This window comes from Numenius arquata, chromosome 2 (assembly GCF_964106895.1).
Source record: "Numenius arquata chromosome 2, bNumArq3.hap1.1, whole genome shotgun sequence".
Classification (NCBI taxonomy): Eukaryota; Metazoa; Chordata; class Aves; order Charadriiformes; family Scolopacidae; genus Numenius; species Numenius arquata.
Genome location: NC_133577.1, coordinates 71,107,258 through 71,124,821, shown reverse-complemented (window position 1 = coordinate 71,124,821; position 17,564 = coordinate 71,107,258). Strand labels below are relative to the sequence as shown.

Genomic DNA, 17,564 nt, shown 5'->3' with positions numbered 1-17,564 from the left:
GATGTTGTGGTTTAACCTCAACTAGCAACTTGAACCACACAGTCACTCACTCAGTCCCCACAGTTGCAATGGGGGAGAGAGTCGGAAGAGTGAAAGTGAGGAAAAACTCGTGGGTTGAGATAAGGACAGTTTAATAGGTAGAGCAAAAGCCGCACACGCAAGCAACGCAAACCAAGGAATTCATTCACTGCTTCCCATGGGCAGGCAGGCGTTCAGCCATCCCCAGGAAAGCAGGGCTCCATCACGTGTAACGGTTACTTGGGAAGACAAACATCACTCCGAACATCTCTCCCCTTTCTCCTCCTTCCCCCAGCTTTATATACTGAGCATGACATCATATGGTATGGAATATCCCTTTGGTCAGTTGGGGTCAGCTGTCCTGGCTGTGTCCCCTCCCAACTTCTTGTGCCCCCCCAGCCCTCACCGGTGGGGCAGTGTGAGGGGCAGAAAAGGCTTTGCTCAGGAACAACTAAAACCATTGGTGTTTTACCAACACTATTTTAATCCCAAATCTGAAACATACCTCTATAGCAGCAGCTAGCAAGAAAGTTAACTCCATCCCAGCTGGAACCATGGCACTGGATTACTGTTTAGTTTTAGGAGGTTTAGGACTGCAAACAAGATTCCTTACCACCAACTTCTGAGAGATTTTAGCGTTCACAACTCCAAATGTCAAGACGTACAGGCAAGAATGTTTTTCAAACAGCTGTGTTGTAGACTTTTTATAGATCATAACGGCCAGTGTGATAAGCAGTCCAATGTGCAGGCCTGGTGAGAGAACACTTGTTCCCTGAAATACAAATGGGAAGAAAGTTTGTCTTAGGCTTGAGTCACACAGTAAGATCCAGATTTTATATGTATTGCAAATCCTATTAAACAAAACCAGAGTTATCAAAATTCAGGGAAAGTCCATTAGCGTTATGCCAATGCTATCAGTATCGTTTGCAGTGACCACTAATCAATTCGGTAAGAAAATTCATTGCTGGTTCCTGCAATGGAAGAAATCCAGTACCAGGTAGGGAGAACGCAGATAATGAAGTCTTTGCTTTAGCCATCCAACATTCATCTGCTTGTCTGCTTAAATGCTTTAACAGATAAAACCCTTAGGATCAACTCATTCGGATTTTTAAAGCAACTTACTGCTATTGTAGATCCGTTCTTTCCAACCCCTCCGCCAAAGATGACACGGAAGTAATTGAAAAAAGAAAGTGCTGTTCCACACAGTATGCCAAAAACTGCAAAGAACTTCAGTTCTAAGCCCACCACAGGGACCTTAGAAGGAAAAACAAGAGAAAGATACTAAAACTAAGGATAACAACTTTTTTAAAAAGTGATTAAAAAAGCTACTGATACCTACTAAACAATTGTTTTATTTGAACTCTTGCCTTCCCAGGAACAAGCTCTGGAGGACAGCGTTTAGAATTTGTTTCCTTACTAAGGAGACGATGGATTTCTTTTGTAATGTTTAAACTCAACTTTTGAGTACTTAAGTTCTGGTCTTGAAATTCAGCTAGATCTTACTGCGTTTGTCCTTACGATGGTCTCCAAATATTTTTACTCCGTACACACAAATGTGACACAGCCCACTGCATCACCAAGGCACGGGAGGGGGGAGAAGGACAGTTCCTTCTCTTTCACTGGGTAACACAATGCTGAACCACAGGAAACACAAACACCATCTGCCTGCTTTGTGTTTTGGTACGTGTTATCTGTATGCTGTATCTTTGCATTTAGAAGAAGAGTCTCCAGACACACATTTTAATTAAACAGTTACCTTTCAGAATCAATTGCGGTTTCAAGGAAAACTTCCAGAGGCAGCAGAGGATTTAAAAAAAACAGAAGTAGTAATAAATTGAAACCATTGACTATAGTTTTGAATATAGATTGTTTTGAGATACAGCATAACTACCACAGATGTTAATACTGAAGAAAAATCAATCATAATTGAAGTCTAATGCACCTACTTTATTTTCCAACATGAAAATAAGTTATTTGAAAATAGAACAAAAGTGTCTTACAGGATGGGAGAGGGAAACAAAGTTAGCTAAACAATTCTTAACTGCTGAGTAAACTCATGTATTAATTTGAATTACTTGGTGGGTTATATTTAAATTAATTTCCATTGGTTATCAGTAGCATGGAACGGTCTCAGCTCTTCCATGCGCTATAACCAAGCGGAACTTCACACGTCTGAGTAGAGACCCTAGCAAAGACGAAGATGTTGGTCTAATAGACTTGATCCCATCCACTTAAGTGCAACTTGAAAGATCAGAATAAAAGTCAGAGACAGGGAACTGCTTTTGGACAGAAAACAATCCCTGGAGGTATTTAAGAAACGTGTAGACATGGTTCTTCAGGGCATGCTCTAGTGTCCAAGATTACTGGTTTGTGGTGGGGTGCTGTGTGGGTGGGTGATGGTTTTTGGTTTGGTTGTTGTTGTTGTGTGTTCAGGTGGTGGGTGGTGGTTTTGTTTGTGGTGTGTTTTTTTTTTTTTTTTTTTTTTTTACTGTTGGTTGGACTCGATGATCTCTGAGGTCCCTTCCAACCATGAAGATTCTGATTCTGATTCTGAATTCTTTAATTAAATTTATGTCAGCTGTGACATAACTGTTAAAAATCAGTACATCTCCATCAGCACATAAATATGGATTACTTCACCAAAAACCCCCTAACTCCATCCTATGGTTTGGTTAGATTAAAGCATTTAATCTTTAAATTTTAAAATAAAGCATCCTATAAATCATTTACCAACAGGAATGTATGTCTTACAATAAAATATACAGAAGAAATAAAACTAGAACAAAAAATATTTGTAAAAGCTGAAGTAGCTGCAAAGTATTAGTTCCAGATCAGAAGTTTATACGTGGCAGATGGGGTCTTTTTTCCTCTACATAGCTCTAGATTTGGGCATAGGAAGTCACACCATTATACCCAAGTCAACTACAACATAAAAATAACCTCCATTTGTACAATGAGCTAAACCAGAACATTAGACAACTAGTAGGTGTTGCTGGGACTTGCAGAGGAGAGCTGCAAATCCTGTAGGAACTGTGAACGCTGAACAGGAACTGAATACTCAACAGGAACTCTGAATGCTTAATACACTTACCTTATAGTCCCATATTGCTGTGCCACCATAGGCAGATATCAAGAGCAGCACTGCTATGGCTATCTGAACTTCAGTGACATCAACTCTGTGAAGGAAAAAAAAAAAAAAAAAAGAAAAGGAGATTTAGTTAAAGAAAAGGTCTTTTTGCTGTAAGTGCGAGGCAGCGGGAGGGAACACTGACTTTAAATTATCTCCTTCAGATTACATCAATGTATACAGAATATGATTTTCCTTGACTGAGAACGGTACTCTATTATATGGAGGCATAGATCTTAGGCTAAGATTTAAAATTAAACCTATATTCCTTATCCAGAGCAAGCTACATATAATTTTAATAGGGGGAAAATCTTTAATGAATACATTGTTAACTATTTGAGAATTTTGTATAAATTTACAGACGTTGATGCGTAAGTATCAAATCAAAGTTTAAGGCAAGCTCACAGTAAGCACAATCAAACATTTCCATTAAAAGCATATCATACATAAGTATGGACTGTGAAGAGCAGGCTGGGACAGAAGAGATTTCTTTAAGTCATCGTATCATGAAAGCTTGACAGATACAGCCTGCAAAACATAAGGGCAGTATTTTGAGGGCTGAGTGGACATCTAAGCATCTGTCCTGTTTCAGAAGACATGCAATTGATATCTTGCTTTTTTCCATAAAAACTTTTTTAAAATAAGGTGCCTTGTATGCCCTCGAGACTCTGTATTCCACCTTTTTTGTTCTCAGACAAGACAGCCAACTCTTTATTACTTTGATTGATGAAATATTTTGAGAAGACCTGAATGTATATAAAAAAAAAGTTAAGCAGAGGCTCAAGAGTAAAAAAAATCAATACTTTCAATAAAGCTTGAAAATAAATAAAATAAATGTGCATCTAAGGTTCCTTTTATGCTACTAAAGGTTTTGAGACAGGTGCCTGATCTTTGTACTGAACTTACTGGTAAACAGTGAGAACAGATGTTTAAAAAACAATGTTTCTTTAAACAGTTAGAATGAATTTGCAGTTTTAAGGTATTATGAAAGTCAACCTGTATTGTTACTTGCTTAGCACGTGAACTGTTTGTACAGGAAACTGCGTATTTTTAAAGGGAGACAGGAATCAGCTCATGGCTAATGAAAAACATTTATCCCATCTTGATAATCACAGGAACTACAATAAACACCCTTCTTTCATCAGAAAGACGGGGATAAAATAGGCAAAGTTTCATCACAAGCTTCAGACTCAGCCTTAGAAGAGCCAAAGTTGAAGCTGCGACTAGATGATGAGCTGAGGTGCTGGTCGCTGCTCAAAGCCGTTGGAATGGGTGGTCCTCTCCTTCCTACGCCCTTGGGCTCCCTCACCAGTACTAGCTCTTGTGCTCATGGGACTACGAGGTGAACCAGTTCCGCTGGCTAGCTTAGCCTAGGCTTTTAGTCTTCTGCCCATTTCATTAATTGGCCTGAAGTCAATTAACAGAGTCTGTGCAGTGGGGAAATGGGGCAGCGCTGCTGGGAGGGGGTGTTGCTCTCTCTGCCAGGGATGAAGTGTTGCCTCTGCCTGGTCATTGCTGTAGCTGCACACTCAACGCAAAAGTGTCCACGTGCAAGCACAAGTGTTGGGCGTTTGCACTCTGTACTATGAAACCCCACGTTTCTAAGCTGTGCTGCATTTGCTGTTGCTGGTGGTGGGAGGAGGCTCGAACTTGAAGTTGAGTCACTATATGTGCCAAAGTTTAGTACTTCATTTTACAGAGGCTCAGGCTGTTGGCTGCAACATGGCCCAAATCAGAGGCCAAAGATTTCAATCAGACGCTGTGCAGTATTCTACACAACCTGACAGAGGCACAGCACCCAGCTGCTCTGCTCCTTCCCGGCCACCAGCGCTAGGACTCTCTCTCCTCTGTTGTTTGACTTCTCAAATCAAGCACTGCTAATTCAGGAACAGCATCAGTGAAAGCTTCTGTCCACGTTATTATGTATTAGCACAATTAGAGCAATATACTAATGCCTTCATTTAGACTCTCGCCTCTATGCTTAAGAGAAATAAAATTGCGAGCCTTGAAAAAACTTGTTTCTCTTTAGTCAAAACAGGTCAGAGTTATCTTGGAAAGTTGTCTCTAACCGGAAACAGTAAGCGTGGAACACCAGGCCATCTCAAATTGCTTGTACTATGCACTATCGCTATATTTACGTAGAAGCCATTAAGTTTTTAATGAAGAAATTTTTATGTTGGTATAGTGCCTTCCTCATGTATGGAAATCGTTCTCACATTTTATGAAAGAGCCAAAGGCACATAAAAGTAATAATGTACGCAAAATGCCAGAGCTCATGGCATAGTCCTCCCTTCAGTGTAGTCCGCTGTCACGTGCAGAAATGATCCTATTTCAGCCATCACTCTAAAGCATCTATTTTTGTTTACAGCACGAGATGTCCATTAAAAAAGAGGAGGATGGGCAGGCAGGTAGAAGAGTTATAGATTATGTGGTAAAATGCATTATCAGCAAATAAAAGAAGAGCTCTTAGCATTACCACAGAGACAGCTTGCTTTCAATACAGACATGGAACAGTATGCAAAGACAGCCTGTGTGCCCAGCGCACTCGGATTTGCTAAGGTGCTTCCTGCAGGTCAGAGCTAAGTAGGACCATGAACAGGTGACTTAGCAAGTGACTAGGATTAGCAGGACAGCACTTATTTCCAGTTTTGCTGCTACAGAAGTCTCTGATCTTTTCCTCTTTTCAGAAATCATTATTAAAGTGCAGCTCTTTGTCAAAAAACCAGCAAAAGGCCATGGCTAGGCACCACCACCGCTGCGGGAGGGTGAAGCAATCCCCATGCTATTAAGGAGTTAAATTGAAATTGTTATCTTCTACATGAATGTCATGACTCCTCCTCCTACACTGCCATGAGAACAGATGAAATTTCTACCAAGTCATAAACAGCATCACAGCAATCTCTAGAACTGTGACCTAACAGAAAACCTACAGGCCATCAAAGCCGGTACGAGACAGATTAAAAGCAGAGCCCTCAAAATAAACTTGGGGTAATTCTTCAAGCTCTGTGGAACTCCTTGTCAAAGGACGCAACGGTTGCAGAGAGTTCGTTGGGAGGAAGACTGAAGATGTCTATGGAAAGGAAACCCATTAGCAGGGGAATTTCCTCTAAAAATGCATGTGGTTCAGAGTCCCCTGGGCTGAAAGTGTTCTGTGGCTGGGAGGTTACAAAGGCAGGTTCTGTGGTACTGTAGGTGCTTGCTCTGTCCCTGCTCCTACACACAGCACTTGTCTACACTGCAGGAAAGACCTCTCTGGCCCGAGCCTGCATGGTGCTTGTATGGGTTCCCAGAACAAATCTGCAGACAGAAGAGCAGTGCATGCAAACAAAGCATCTACAGCTAAAATCAGCTGTGAAAAGAACAAGTCCTCTACTCGGTATTAGGCAGAGTTTTAAAGTTCTTGCCAGGTAAAACACAAGCCTGCTAGGGTGGAAGGGAGGAAGGGAGGAAGAAGGCGAGAGGAAAAGAGAGCAGGGAAAAAAATCAAGAAGAAATGGAAATCAAGTAGGTAGCAGTCTCAGACAGTAAGCCACGGGTACTTCTAAAGATACCTACTTACTTTCCAAACCTTAGTATGCCTGATACATATGTCTGCCAGTGAGCAGAATAGAACATGAACAGTCCCACAAAACAACAGAAAAACAACCAGTCAGGATTTGTTCCTAGTCGGATTGCTATGCAGGATCCAAGGACAACAAAAACTGAAAAGCAGAAACAAACATGTTAGTCATACACCCCCTTTGCTTGCAGTTAAGAGAAATAAAAATATAAATCACAAGGCATTTTATATCACTGTAACAAAGTAACGCTATGACTGATAACTTCACTGAGTAGCTAATCTCAGGGACAGTCTTGGCAGGAGAGACCAAAATACAGGTCTCCTTTTCTTCCAAGCGAGGGCCCTACCTCCCAGCCTACAGTGGTCCTTCTCCCTTCTTCTGACCTTGTCATCTCATGTTCTTTGTATCACTGACAGCTTCCACTGAAGGGCCCAGCTCAGAGAGACCAGTAGTTGCACAACTCTGGGAAGTGAGGCATAAAGAACGTACCGACTCCCAGGGCAAATGTTTCAGCCATTAACCTTTTATAGAAGTACAGGCGTTTCCACCAACAGCAGCTAAGTTACGGAGAGTAAAACTGAGCAAGGCTTACTTTTTAAGGAGTCCCAATCCACTGGTCTTTAAATTTATATTCCATAGAGGAATGAGTTATCTTTTTCCTAAATGCCAGGCTGGATGCCCTATTACCAAACCAGTATTTTAGCACCTCACTCCTAAAGCAGAATCCTTAGTTTCACATGCCAGCATCACTCTTCTAGGTCCTTATAATTCCTTATTAGGCGTCACCTATACCCTACTGGAAAACACAGGCTATGTATCCTAAAGAATCTCTAAGCATGCCCTTATGGAGTTCTTTGCTCACCATCTAGCTCATTCAAAGAACACTGTACGTGAAGATGCACAGTAAGCATGAGCAGAACGCATGTTACCCAACATCTGCCAAAAGGACTTCTGAAATATCCTCCCCGATACTGGTCAGGGATGCAAGGTCAGGGGCAGCCCTGGCTACAGTGACCAGGAGGTGACGTTACCCTAAAAGGAGGGGACATGCTGACCCTGCTCTGAGCAGGCGGTTGGACTAGATGTTCTCCAGAGGTCCTTTCCAACTTCAACAAATCTGTGATTAATCAGCTCCCCTTGAAAACAGGTAACTATTTTAAAACTAGGATGGGTAACAGTAGGTTAAGGCTACCTGTGGAAATAGAGTCGCAACCATGATCAAAGAGTTCTCCTAGAGGAGAACTACTGTTTGTTCTTCTGGCTTGCTTCCCATCAATGGCATCCAGAGACTGGTAGACAAAAAGTCCTAATGCACCCAAGATGTATGCCCAAAAAGGTGCCTGAAAGAGATTCACAGAAAAGGTCACTAGGCAGTTCCCAATTTCTTAGCTGATAACCTATTTCAAAGGTAAAATATTGTTCAGCACAGAACTACACTACATTGTGCTACTTCTTACTTAATTGATGGACAAACCAAATTCCTTGAGCTAGTCTCTACAGGAATTGTAGTTACTACTATAATGAACTACTCCAGATACACCAGTGAAATAAAGGTCATTCTATTTTAAAACAACAAACCCCAAAACTTTAGCCTTTTTTCTGCATCAACTGACTTATTTTTCCACTGTAAAGCCACAGTATTTCTATAATTATTTGTATTCTTTGTGCTGAAAAATGTTATGAAAATAAAATTAATCTTTTTTAAAGAAAGCTATACCAAGACACTGAAGTTCTCAGCAGCTTATGTGATAGATGCTTAGATGTTTTGCTCAGTTTTACAACATATAGACATAACACCCCATTACATTTTACTAAATAAAGACTTCAGCTTTTAGGGAAAGATATTTTTTCCAACATACAGAAACTGACTATATAAGCACTTTGGACAAGGGTTTGAAGAAATTAAGCCACTCACTAAATATGAAGGAGCGACTATCTACTTAAGATAGACTATCAGAGTTTCAAAATGAGCTGTGAAGCAGTTGCATTAACACTAGTCTTAGTAACTAGACTAATAACACTAGTCTTAGGTTCCGACAGTAGTACCTTTCAGAAGCATTATTTTCATACACAGTATGTCTTTGTATAGGAATTAGTTTTTACTAAAAATTATTTACAACACTTTTTGTACAAAGTACAAGTAACATTTTTGCCTCAAGTAATTTCCAGCGGTATCCTTAACATTCAGAAGCACTGCTCACGAAAAGAGAGTCAAAGTTAGGTATAAAAGCTGGAAACGCAGCTTGCAGGTTGAACAAGTGAACAGCCACAGGCAGTCACAGGGTTGAACCCTTTCCCACTCCCAGGTAAAGGACTGTGGCTCTGCACCTCTGCAATTCCTCTCCTGCAGGACAAACAGACCAACACAATTACATGTATTTCCTAAGGCCAGTAAAGGCTATTAAGCAGATTTAGATCAAATCTCAGTGAGCTGAGATTTGTCCACATTCACACAAACCCAGCGTCACTGCTGGGGAAAAAGGGAAAATGACAGTTGCGATCAGTCCGTAGGCAGGGAGAAGAGAAGGCAGCAGTAAGAATGCAGAGGGGAGCTGCTCCTCCAGACATCCTGTTTTCTCATCATCATTATACTCACTGTCTTGAGTTAGAAAAAAAGTAATGCCTCCAGTTAGACTGATCACAAAACACATCCTTCCCAAGGATGCTTAAGCAAGGTTCAGCTCTGGATAGCTTCTTTTGCTGTTATTTAAGACTTCCTCATGGCTGATACACTACGTTATTGCTTAGTTTTGTGCTTTTAATATGGAAACAATATTGTCAGCAAATTTATAATTTTCCTGCTACCCAGCATTTGGATAGCTTCATTAATAAAACATTCCACCATTTGAAGTCAAACGGTTGGCTGCTTCGCCCAGCTTTGAAGCAAGAGACAGTCAAAGAATTAGGGACTCCAGCTATAGGTGAGAACCCTGGATTTGTATGTACCTAGAAATCCAGAAAACTTAGAAAATTCTTTCAAATTAGCAAGGCAGTCTTTCCCTTTAATTCAAGGAAACTAAGAAAAAAAATTGTAATCACAGATCAGGTGAAAGAGGCTGAGTAGATAATCTCATTCCAATACACATTTAGCATGCTGCTATCTGATAGCGCCCCAAAGATCACATTATAGAAATCCAGACGAAGTGACAACAGCAATACATCTTTGATGTTTACCAGCAGAATTACTCGAGTTATTTTGGTTTCTTTTCCCTTGTTAGTCCAGTTAAATAAAGGAATTCAGTACTGGGGAATGGGGTTAAACCAGAGAGTTCTTAGCCATCTTTGGAAAAAGTTTATCTCCTCTGAAGAAGGGGGAAGGACAAAGCACGTGGACAACAGGAGGAGCCTATGGTCACCCTGGGTTTGCGGATCCTTGAGAGCCACCTGGAGGAACAGAGAGCTCAAAGGCCTCTCCTGGTGCAATCACATTTGGTGAGATGTTCTGCAGGGAGGCAGCGGCTACCTGTCGGCCTCCGTTCTCACTCTTCACCTTTCCAAAACAAAGGGCTGTGAGCCATTGCTCAGGTATTTCAGGACATAACAGCACAGTTAGGACCCGTTGAAGCTAAGATCATTTTACTTGGGATATAATCCACAAACTAAAGCTACCACAGTACCCATACCGGTTTATCAGGATAACTTTGTTGTATGGAGAATAACAGATATTCTCAAACAAGGCAAATCCTGACACAGACCTATGAATGAAGCATTATGAGATGAAAGCCTGGGAGAAACCACTGGTTTCACTGTAGTCCTTTAAAGCAGTATTCTAAAGACATTTCCAATTTTATCACTGCTGTTACTGTGAAGTGCCACAAAGCTAATGTGCAGTGTTTTACGAGGTGCCCTTACTGTGACATACTTCTACTAGCTACAAAAAAGATAGCTTGAGATCTATTGAAACTTGTCACACTAATCCCTGGACTTTGGCAAGTAAACGAGGCCATACCTGGCAATTTTGTCCAGGACACCACTGGGTTTTTTTGGTTGCATTAGGCTCCCCTCCTTTTGCAACCACCTACTTACAACTGAAATAGATTTTAGTTTGCTTTAAAATCATCAGGTTCTCTGTGTCACGGACAAAAGTATCCAGTGCTAAATACGCTAGCCAAATTCTTTACCCACTCTGCATTCACATACACACATACCCTCCCCCCGCCCCTCCAGTGTGGGGCACATCACCAATTAATCTAAATGCCAGAGCGTGGGCAGTTTCTTATTTAACTGGATCATTTCCATAACTGAAACATCAGTCAGAAACAGAAACCTGTTATGGCACTTTTTTTTTTTTTTATCATCAGTTATAATGCTGTATGCCGTTTGCTTGGTATTAACACAATCTCTTGAAATGCAAGCTCCATGAAATGCACCCTCAACTCTAACCAACACAGACGACTTGCATGCTGGTTACTGTCATTTATGAAAGTTTCCATAATCCACAGAACGTGATGCAGGAATTCTTGTTTCAGGTAACATCATCTACATTTACCTTACCTCGATACCAGTGGAACACATTAAATGTAAAAATAAACAAATAAATCCACTTCAACTTGAACTTATCTTATTAGGTCTTTTTGACAAAGCAATGGCTTTTGTCGACTTGCAAGTTATAGTACAGATATAATCATTAAGACTGCTGATCCACGTCTGTTTGCATTAGCTCCTGCTGGGACAAATCAAAGCAATGGTCCCCCCCAGGACTCCAAAACTGAAACGCTCTGCTCCTTGGCGATCTGGAAAGAGGGGGAGAGTTTTCATCCTCTTCCCAGTAAGGATCATCTGCATCCATTAACACCTGTAGCGGATGGATCTGTACCCCCACAGTTGCGGAAAAGGGAAGAAGATCCTAGTCAGAACAGGGGAACAGGTGCCTGAGAGAGCTTAGAAACACAATCTGGAACATTTCACCCCTAGGCTGTCAGTTCAAATTTAACCCAAAGTGGTAATAACCAAAAGTCCCTTGGGATCAACTATGCATTTAGCAGATTAAATGAATGCTCTAATGTTTTCATCCATAAAATACACTATTCCAAATCACTGAAGGTGAATGTAGGTTTCTGAAGTTCCTAATAACCGCAGATTGTCTCTGCTATCTGCTCTCTCAATACAGCTACAGCTGCCATCTCCACGGCCTTCTCGCATGCCTGGCTCTCCATCGAGGGATGTCCCCTGCCAGCTTCCCATGCTGGACCCAAGTAGTTTGCAAATTAGAGAAGTGGGAGCATTTGAGAATGCTGACATGGCCGACAGACTCAGCAGAAAGGTCAGGAAGCTCCCAATAATCATCAGCTTTTCACTGATGAGGTGTTTATTATATCTGCCCAAAGTTATATCCTGTCCAAGCAAATGTATTATTTGGCCAGAGCTAGATGCTATTCTCATGGAACTTGAAGAGAAAACAAACCAGGGTGGGGGAAAAAAAAAGCAGCTTTCTCCACTTCAATTAAAAAGGATGTCTGAAAGATGATACAGCCCCAGAATCTTGTCACGCACAGATTTGGTACAGCAGGTCTGGTCATCTACTGAACCAGAGAGTGTCAAAACAAAATAATGTGCGTATAGTGTTTGACAGGTATGTGTGGCATGCTTCTTCAGGAAACAGTGTAGGCTGAACATTAGTCCTCATTCTTGTGCTCCTGTGATTCCACACCACAGAAGAGCAAGGACAGCTGCAGAAGACTAGATGTGGCAAGATCCTTTACCACTTACTTCAAGCGAAGTTCTCAAGCCCAGAGAGTTCAACAGCCCAAGTTTATGCAACATTTAAAGATTCAGCCCCTCCTTAATTTCTCATCACATTTAGTCACAATCTTGCTTCCTCAATCCAACACCACAGCAACTAATTTCGCCCTATTTTACACAGCCCCTCTCTGGAACAGATCCAGAATAGAGACAGACATTTTTACTGGACTTCCTCCCTCTTCCCCCCAAATATGGGTCATTTCTCTCACTTCTGGTTTGCACAAAGCACTATGTACAATTGTACTAATAGCAGAAGAAGGGCAGGGGCTGTTTAAATGTGTACAGGGGGAGAGGGCAGGAAGGAAAAAATAGAAAATAAAATAAACATACTATAGCCCAAAAGCATTTCATGCACACCAGGGACTCCCCTGTATTCCTTTAGCATCCTCCTCTCCCCAAGCAGCTCCCTCTGAAAGACCTCCTGTCCTCCTGTGCTGGAGTTCCTGAACCTTCGCTGTCTTCCTTTATGCCAAATACCTCTTTCTCCCATTCGCTACTGAGTGCTCCATTCTTCACTCGTGGGTATGAGCTGGATTCCCCAGCCCACTCAGAGGTTCACAACTCTCCTTTACCAGGTCAGGGCATTAATGCTTCTTCCTTCACGCCCCCAAGTTCATACCAGCTGTTCCAGTTCTCCTTCTTTTTTTGCTTTTTTATTCTCTCTCCCACAAAGCTCAGTTGTGCCATTGCCATTTACATAACTCCACGCCTGTCAATATCTCTCCTTCATTTCTCCCTATGACTGGAAAAAACTCAATACAATGTCTCTTTCAGTTTAAAAGATGAAGTTTGGGGGGGTTTTTTGTGATTTGTTTGTTTGGGGTTTTTTTTGTTGTTGTCGTTGGCTTTTTGAAAGTAGTTTCAAAAAGAGAGATTGAGAGAAGCAGAGACAGCACCTCACAATGTTACTCTGTCTCCAAGTTGTTAATAGTAGAGCTAGCTGGAGCCACCTAAACCCTCCCCAGCTTTTTGGTCTCCCTAGATGCACGGCTTTCCAAACAGCAAGTTTCAGCAAGGTATAGCTCCCTTTTATACGTGCACTACGCCATCTTTTACACAATTCTACAGAGCTAGCCATCACAAGCCTCCCTTCCCTCCCTAGCTCTGCTCTCTCCATGACAACCCTCAAGCCCTTGCCCCCTTTCGCCATCACTGCCCAAACTGCAAATCCACAATCCACACTTTTCTCTTCCTGTATTCCTCTGTTCCCAGTAACCTGTGGGAAACTATAAACAACAGAAACAAAAGCCTTTGAAAACCCCAAATAAATGAGACATGATGGAACCTAAGAAGCTGAAAGCATGCAGGACAAGTCTTTATCACTGGATCAAACCTACTCTGATCAGTTGGGGGAGGGGCTCTTTCCTTAGATCCTGCTATAACTGCTACAAGATTATTTGTTTTTCAAATAGATATAAATTCAGTACAAAGTAGTGATTACTGTTAGCATGAACTTCTGTCCTAAAATTCTAGCTTCCCATGGTATTTTATAAAGAGCCGTTGTTGAGCTCAGAGGATTAATGAAGCTAGGCCCCTCCGTGAGCAACCATGAAAGCAGAAGGATCAGAGTTTCCTTTCTCCTTTTTAAGAAGATCGAGAATTATGTTTAGCCAGTTTTCTTCCTAGTGTTGATGTAAGGAAAAAATTAACAAGAAGTGTGGAGGTAGTGACCTCCCCAACCACCACACCTGGTGTAGCAGTCCCATGTATTATTACTCTAGATTATTATCCTAAGCTACACAGAGTTGGAAACACTAGGATAAACACTACAAATATCTGCACACATGGATTTTAGTTACAACAGTGCTTGAGGGTTGCAGTGGGCTAGTGGCTTAGCTACAAATAAGCAGGCTTATGTTAAAATGCGCAGTTACAGGAGACAGTGATACCACCCATGTCCCTACTAGACAAGAAGACATTACTGAAGCAGACAATATTTCAAAAAGCCAAAACATATTGTGCTAGTCAGTAACAAACTTGCTTTTAGCGGCTACTGATGCTGATGAACAAAAAAAGAGGAGTGTATAAGGAAATAACAGCTACACAGTAAGAGAACAAGGGAGCATTGTATGGTTTTAGACATTAATTGCATTGTGCATGTGGCACGGGGAGAAAGTATTATTACATTGTGGAATTCACTGCAGTAGGACATAACGGAAGCCGAAAGTACAAACGGGTTTAAAACAAATAGTTCAAAAGGCAAAATCACGAGGTGGAAGGTGTCTGTGGGGAAACAGATCTATCAGTTGCTATTCGAGCAAGTAACTCAAGTAAAATCTCTTGCCAAGAAACCCCTAAACCACAGTCCTTTGGCAGCTGGAAGGGTATATCAGGGAAAGATCTCTTTTCTGCTAGCAGGAACTCTCCCAGGGATTCCAGCTACCAGTCTTACTTGTTTTGGACGGTTTGTACAAACATCAAGACTTCAGTGTTTTCAATTAAATGGCCCACTTAAGACTGGTTAGGGAAAAAACAAACATAACCACACAAACCAACTCATAAAAAAAACAAACCTTAAAACACCTAAAAACAAAAGCTTCTTGTTATGAATCTTCTATCCAGTGCTCCTACACTTCCACCAAGAGAATGTAACAAGTTCTTGTAAGTTCATCAGGTAATCACGATTCGTTTATGAATGGAAGGGGTGGCTTAGCAGTATAGAGAGGTGACACTGAAATGCCCTATGCTATTAGTTCAGCCTGTGATTCAATCACCTTTAACATCATTTTCAGTTCCACCTTCCCCCAAGCCCTGCCAGCCTACACATCCAAGTCAAAAGTACAAAGTAGGTATTACAACAGTACACATCGCACCTATTAGTGTTGCAACAGTTTTAGCTTTTTAAAAACGCCATCCAGTACCATACCACCTTAAGTGGAAGACAAGCTGAGTCATTAAACAAGCAGAAAAGAGATAACGATGCCCTAAGTGATGCAGCAAGAGAAAGTGAGGGCTATTCTCACAGTGCAGAGGCAACAAAAAACAATGAGATAAGGAGTCTGGTTTCACACTACGTATTTTTAAAGAACATACTGATATCTGAACAAGGAATTTTAGTCCAAACTGTAGGTTCTTATTAAATCCAGCTTCCACACTTAAAAAAAAAACCCAGTAAAGTTCCTAAAACTCAACCTAAGATTTCCTGGAAGGAATAATTCCCTGGATGTCTACAAAACAACCTTTTTCTTTTTTTACAAGAATCCTCAAGGGAAAAATAACTTAAAATTTACTTTCTGTCTGTTTGGGCAAGGCAAAAAAGCAAAGAGAAAAACCCAGGCACATAGCTGGCACAGGACTGATACCTACATCACAAAACTAAGCTCAAGGTAGCAGTTCCACAAGCATTTTAATTCGGAAAGTGCCACTAGAAGACAATCTGCGGTTTCCAACCATTCACTCTCACCTCTATCTTCCCTTCTCCTACTGCCTGCAATGCCAGAGTGCCTCTACCTGGTGATGCAAGTCAGGGAAGTGGTTAGGGTTAGACCAAAGCAAAGTTGATTTTGATCTGGATCAGTTTCCTGATATGTCAGGAAACTGACAAACACCTCTGCTAACACAAAGAGCAAAGCAATTACAGAAAAAGGTTGCTTCCGTCAACACGAACACTCACCAAAGTATATCTAAGTTATTAAAATACCCCAACCAACTGCCACCTCTGCCATTAGCATTTAAGCCCATCAGAATGCAAGAAAAACAAAAGGTATTTCACCCCTTCAAGATACTTTACTGACACAAAGCAATTTTCCCCTGATATTTCCCACTCTAACTACCATGAAGACTCAACACTGTGAAACTCTTAACAGGCTCAGAAGCTCCAACAGAGCTCCTTAAATTGTCAGAGAAACTGTAGGCAACACAGTTAAAGTGACAGCAGTGTCAGCCCACGTTCACATGCCTGTTTTCCCTCCAGAAGCTAAAGCAATTAAGCATTTCCCACGTGAGGGCAGGAAGCATTTGAGCTGCTGTCAGCTAATACATCTGCGACACAACTAAATCTCAGCTCTGAACTAAGGGATGCTGAAGTGGACTCAGCCATGCCTCATGGCCACCTCCGCCCTGCTCCTGGGCACATCCCACACCCTCTCCACTAGCCAGTGGCTGTTTCTAGCTCGACGGCCCCTCTGTTACACCCTTCTTGAGAAGAGAGGGACCTGACACAGCTTATGTCTCCTTTCCAGCAAGCTGCCCAAGCGTGGGACCCAAGACGGTCCCTGGAGGAGGCTGGGGTCACACACGCCGGGGTGAGCCCGGCTACGCCCCTGCTCCGCAGCATCCAGCGTGGTCCAAACAGCCAGTCAGAGCCCCATCCCCACGGGTAGCTCTGACCAGCGAAGGGCCAGGGAAGAGAGAGGAGCCCACCGAGACGCACCCTTCCACGCGATCCCTGCAGCATTTCGGCGCTCGAACCTTAACACCAGCCTGACCCCCGCACCACCGCTCCCCTCATTTCTCCGGGCAAACCCGCAGCCCGCCCTCCCTCCCATGGGAAGGCACCACGCGTGTTACCGCGGTGGGGCCGCGAGTAACCGAGGGCACCGCGCCCTGCGGCGGGCACGGGGGGGAGGCCCAACACCCCACGGACTGTCCAGAGGAACCGCGGCGGCTCCCTCACACCGGACCTCCCGGGCGGGAGGCCACGGAGGCCCCGCGGGGCGGCGGCCGGGGAAGGGCAGCCGGGCTGAGGCGAGGAGGTCGGGCTGTATGGCGAGGCGGCGGCGGGCCGTGGCGGGCGGTACCTGCTCGGTGGCGCTGGGGCAGCAGGCGATGAGCGGCAGCGCCGTCAGGCAGTTCAGCAGGAGGCCGCCCAGAGTGATGGCGTTGGGGGCCAGCCCCAGCGGGACCTGCTCCACCAGCCAGGCCCAGTAGGGCTGCAGCCACGGCTCCAGCAACGAGCGCCCGGCCGCGCTGTAGCGGTGCTGCTCCAGGCGCTTCAGCTGCGCCGAGCTGAGGGGCGCGGGCAGAGCCCAGGGCACGGCCATTGCCGCCGTCGCCACCGCCGCGGGGGCCACCGCTCGCCGCGCACCGGACGGCACCGGGGTCAGGCCGCCGCCGCCGCTCGGGGCGGGGCAGAGCTGAGGGCCGCGGCGCAGCGGCAGGAGGCGGAAGAGGCCGAC

The 17,564-nt window shown here is 43.2% G+C and overlaps 1 protein-coding gene across 1 annotated transcript in view; it reads right to left on the bottom strand.

The window, feature by feature from the left end:
* CHPT1 (choline phosphotransferase 1) overlaps positions 1 to 17,564 on the bottom strand; it is a 23,966-nt gene extending 6,402 nt beyond the window's left edge. The window contains exons 1-6 of the mRNA XM_074168836.1: positions 17,187 to 17,564; positions 7,898 to 8,045; positions 6,705 to 6,846; positions 3,110 to 3,194; positions 1,141 to 1,272; positions 632 to 790 (exon numbers count right to left, since the gene is read on the bottom strand). Of these exons, the coding sequence (XP_074024937.1) occupies positions 632 to 790; positions 1,141 to 1,272; positions 3,110 to 3,194; positions 6,705 to 6,846; positions 7,898 to 8,045; positions 17,187 to 17,429 (909 nt within the window). The 5' untranslated portion in view covers positions 17,430 to 17,564. The remainder of the gene's footprint in view (positions 1 to 631; positions 791 to 1,140; positions 1,273 to 3,109; positions 3,195 to 6,704; positions 6,847 to 7,897; positions 8,046 to 17,186) is intronic.